Raw genomic sequence first — 4,199 nt, 5'->3', positions numbered from 1 at the left:
GCTGCTGTAGCATCCGTACCGCTGTGGGACCTGCATCCACATGGTGTGACATCGGTGAGGCTGGGGGACACGGGCAGGGTGACAGCGGGGTTGCAGGGTGACCCTGGTACCTCAGCAGCACCGGTACATCTCCATTCCCTACTGCGATATCCCTCCTCCAGGCCCTGCTCCCTGCCCGTCCCGTCTCTCCGGGACTGCTGTGCCCATCCCACAGCTGCAGCTCTCGCTCCACTCACCCCAATCCCCCCCGTCCTCTCTCTCTCCCCTGCAGGGCACTGGCCATGGAGCCGGGCACCATCGACAACCTGTCCATCCTGTACCAGAGCTCCGACTTCATCGTGGTCAACAAGCACTGGGACCTGCGCATCGACAGCAAGATGTGGTACGAGACGCTGACCCTGCAGAGCCAGCTCAAGCACCGCTTCCCCGAGCTGGCCGACCCCGACACCTACTACGGTTTCAGGTGAGCAGCTGGGCACTGAGCCCGGCTCTGCTCTCAGCTGGGGACACTTCTGAGATCCCCAGGATGCTCCTCAACCCTCGTGCTTCCCAGGTTCTGCCACCAGCTGGATTTCTCCACCAGCGGGGCCCTGTGTGTGGCGCTCAACAAAGCGGCGGCGGGGAGCGCCTACAAGTGCTTCAAGGAGCGCCTGGTGACCAAAGCCTACCTGGCCTTGGTGAGCCCTCCGTGCCACGGCCTGCCTTGGCCTTCTGCTGTGAGGGAAATGTGGGGGAGGTGAGGGTGTTCAGCTGGAGAAGAGAAGGATCCAGGGAGATCTTAGAGTCCCTTTTTCAGAGTCCTAAAGGGGCTCCAAGAGAGCTGGAAAGGGATTTGGACGAGGTCATGGAGGGACGGGACACAGGGAATGGCTTCCCACTGCCAGAGGGTGGGGTTAGGTTGGATACTAGGAAGGAATTCTGGCACAGGGTGTCCAGAGAAGCTGTGGCTGCCCCATCCCTGGAAGTGTCCAAGGCCAAGTTGGATTTGGGGTTTGGAGCACAGTGGGATAGTGGAAGGTGTTCCTGTCCCTGACAAGGACTTGGGTTTTGGGAAATGGGTGGACTTTAAGGTCCTTCCAACTCCACCCCTTCTGTGATTCCATGATTCCTGTCATTGAGGGGTGGGTGAGGGCCCAGTTTCAAACCGTGTTCCTGCCCCCAGGTGAGGGGCCACGTGAGCCAGAGCCGGATGACGATCCGCTACGCCATCGGGAAGAACACCACGGAGGGCATGACGCACATGATGTGCATCGAGGGGACAGAGGGTGAGCAGCCCCATTCCCTGCTCTGCCCACACCCCCTGGGATGTGCTGGGGGATCACAAACACCCTGTGGATCTCGTTGCAGGCTGTGAGAACCCCAAGCCGTGCCAGTCAGAGCTGATCGTGCTGGAACACGGATTCTATAGCGGAGACCCCGTCACCAAAGTGCTGCTGCAGCCACTGACAGGTGGGGACAGGGGCGGCTCTGGCACAGAGCAGAGCCTGGAAAGGGATGAGGGAAGCTGAGAACTGCCATGCTCAGGGTTCTCTGCCTCAGGGGACAAATGCCATTAGGTGCACCCTGAAGGAGGGATTTAGATATTCCCTGTCCTTGATTCCCACTCTCCCCCCAGGGAGGACTCACCAGCTCCGGGTTCACTGCAGCGCCATTGGCCACCCCATCGTGGGGGACTTCACCTACAGCCAGAGGCAGGACAGCAATCCCTACAGGATGATGCTCCATGCCTACTACCTGCGCATTCCCACCGGCAAGGAGCTGATCGAGGTGTGCGCGCCCGACCCCTTCGTCAACGCCATGGACAGCAACTGGGTGCCCCAGCACGTCACCCAGCGGCTGGAGGACATCATCCAGGAGCTCAAGGACAAGGGGACGCAGAAGGAGGAGGAGGAGGAGGGCCGGGAAGCCAAGCGTGCTGCCGGAGAGGAGGAAGCGGGGAGCGAAGGCAGGAGGGAGGAGACGGAGGAGCAGCGGGCGCGGTGTGAGCAGTGGTTGGCTGAGTGGGCTCTGGAGTGAGCACAAAGCACATCCCTGCACTTCCAGCTCCATCCTTGTCCCAGTGGATCCCCACGGAGCCCAGCGCTGACTCCACACCTGCACTCCCTGTATGGCTTCCCTCGCTCCTGGGCTGGGATCAGGCAGATTTTAGGAGCGGTTGAGGTGGGGTTATTTTGTAACATCCGTCATCCATCTGGCCACGGGATGTGCCTTTCCCAGTCCTGGGCCTCAGCAGCACAGTCAGTGTCACATTCCAGCTTAGAGTGACCCCAAAGCTTTCCATGCCTGTCCTGGGGCTCAGGCACAGCCAGACACTCCCTTTGCCATGGACATTCCCAGAACCCCTCTGTGCTTGGATGTGGAATTGCAGCCCAGCACAGGGAGGGGAGAACGTGTTGGGTGCAGCTCTGGTGTCTGTGTCCCCCATTCCCACTCCCTTCCCTCCAAGCTGCTGTGTCGTGTGGGAGGAGGGAGATTGGGGGCTGGAGCACAGCCTGGGGACACTGACAGCCCCGCAGTCCCGGGGTGTCCTGTGGAACTGGACTGGGATGGGCATGGAGAGGTCCCTGCCCCTCGCCCCCTCCCTCCCTCAGCCCACCTGGGGGTTTTTTAAAGGTTTGGTGAAGGTGAAGGTGTTGATACCAATGGATTTTAAACTTTTTTCAATTTTCTAGGAAAAGAATCTAGTCTTTTAGGGTTTGTAAAATACGGGTGGTCTCAGGAATGAGGTATTTTTAGTACTTCTGTGGTTGGAGAGCCAGCAGCCCAAAGCTTTTTTAATGGATTTTATTATTCCTTCTACTAGCACTGCCTTTCCTGCTTTTATCCCTGCTGAGACAGGTCAGGGGACACGAGTCCCTTTCTGCTCACCCACATGAGGAGGGATAAGTGTCCTGTGTTGGTCCTGTGGGGTGGCTCCTGCCTGGCAGGTTTCCAGAGGGTCCTGGAGGCAGGTCCTTCAGGTGGGCAGTTGGGAAAGCTCTGGAGCAGTAGGAAAAGGATAAAGCTGAAAAAAGGCTGAGAACTGATGGGAAGAGCAGGCAGGAGCTCAGCTTTGACAGATGCCAAGAAATTTCCTTGGAAGTGCCCTTGCTTTGCTGGTCATCCTGCTTTGCTTTCCCCTTTGCATCCTGCTCATCCTCTGCAGCCCTTGGGGGACGTTTGGAAATGAGGAGAACAGGACAGCTGGGGAGGGACAGAGGGGCTGGAGCCACACAGCCCCAGCCCAGAGGTTTCAAGGACCACATCAGCACATGCCCAGAGTTATTGTCACCTCACCAGTCCCATCCCGTACAAAATGCACCTGATGGGGTTCACACAACTGATATTCCCACCCTGAGGGGGAATAAAAAGGTCACAGGCCTCTCCTTGTGGATGAACACACCCTGCAAGTCACCAGAATCCCGTGGGGAATTGGATCACCTGTCCCACGTGTCCCTTCCTTTCGTGGCTTGGTGCCACCACTGGAGCGTGGGGATGGCCTGAGGTGCCAGCCTGGGCACTGGGTGGCACCGAGGGCTCTGAGCTGGTGCCAGAGGGCTCGGGGTGGGCTGAAGGAGCAGGAGCCCCTTCTCCTTGCTGCCAGGCCCCGTCCCTGCCCGTCCCCTGTGCCGGGAGGGGCCAGGCGGGGCGGGCAGGTCCCGCAGCTGGGAATGAGCACAATGAACGTGTTTGCCAAAGAACCGCGGGGTGATGCGCCCGGGACGTGCTGAAGAGTGACAGGGGACATTTGCCCATCACAGGAGGGACTCGGCGTTCCCGGAGGCCCCGCTGTGGGAGCGGTCCCTGCTGGGAACACAGCCGGGATGAGGGGTGGGGACGTGGGGATGTAGATGGGGCTGGCACCCCGAGCTCACCCTGTGATTGCACCGAGGAGCCCCCACACCCCACTCTACCCTTCGTGTGCTGCTTTTCCCCAGCACCACAGGTAAATAGAGACTTTCCTTACCCGGCAGAGGAGGTTTTCCAGGCGCCCTTCCCGGGCGTGCCGGGGCTGTGTCCCCGTCCTGCTCCCTCCTGCCCACGCGGCTGTGGCCCGTCTCGTGCCCCGGGGTTGTGGCATGGCTGTGATGTCCTGTGCACTCTGCAGTTCCCGTGTTGGTGTATTTGCTGTATTAAACGTGTCTCTGCCCTTCGCTCTCCGGTCTCTGGATCCGTCCCGCGCTCCCGGGGGCTTCCAGGAATGAGCGCGCACCGACTCC

General features: G+C 59.9%; 1 protein-coding gene across 1 annotated transcript; it reads left to right on the top strand.

Moving 5' to 3' along the window:
* Window positions 1–4,134, top strand: RPUSD1 (RNA pseudouridylate synthase domain containing 1). Its single transcript, XM_008633415.2, has 6 exons — window positions 1–54; window positions 272–463; window positions 554–677; window positions 1,163–1,265; window positions 1,348–1,449; window positions 1,616–4,134. The coding sequence occupies exons 2-6, from the start codon at window positions 282–284 to the stop codon at window positions 2,014–2,016; spliced, it is 912 nt and encodes a 303-aa protein (XP_008631637.1). The 5' UTR covers window positions 1–54; window positions 272–281; the 3' UTR covers window positions 2,017–4,134.
* The last annotated feature ends 65 nt before the right edge of the window (window positions 4,135–4,199 follow it).

This window comes from Corvus brachyrhynchos, unplaced genomic scaffold (genome assembly GCF_000691975.1).
Source record: "Corvus brachyrhynchos isolate BGI_N302 unplaced genomic scaffold, ASM69197v1 scaffold5, whole genome shotgun sequence".
Lineage (NCBI taxonomy): Eukaryota > Metazoa > Chordata > Aves > Passeriformes > Corvidae > Corvus > Corvus brachyrhynchos.
Note: the sequence above shows the minus strand (reverse complement) of the source record. Positions and strands in the feature narration are given on the sequence as shown.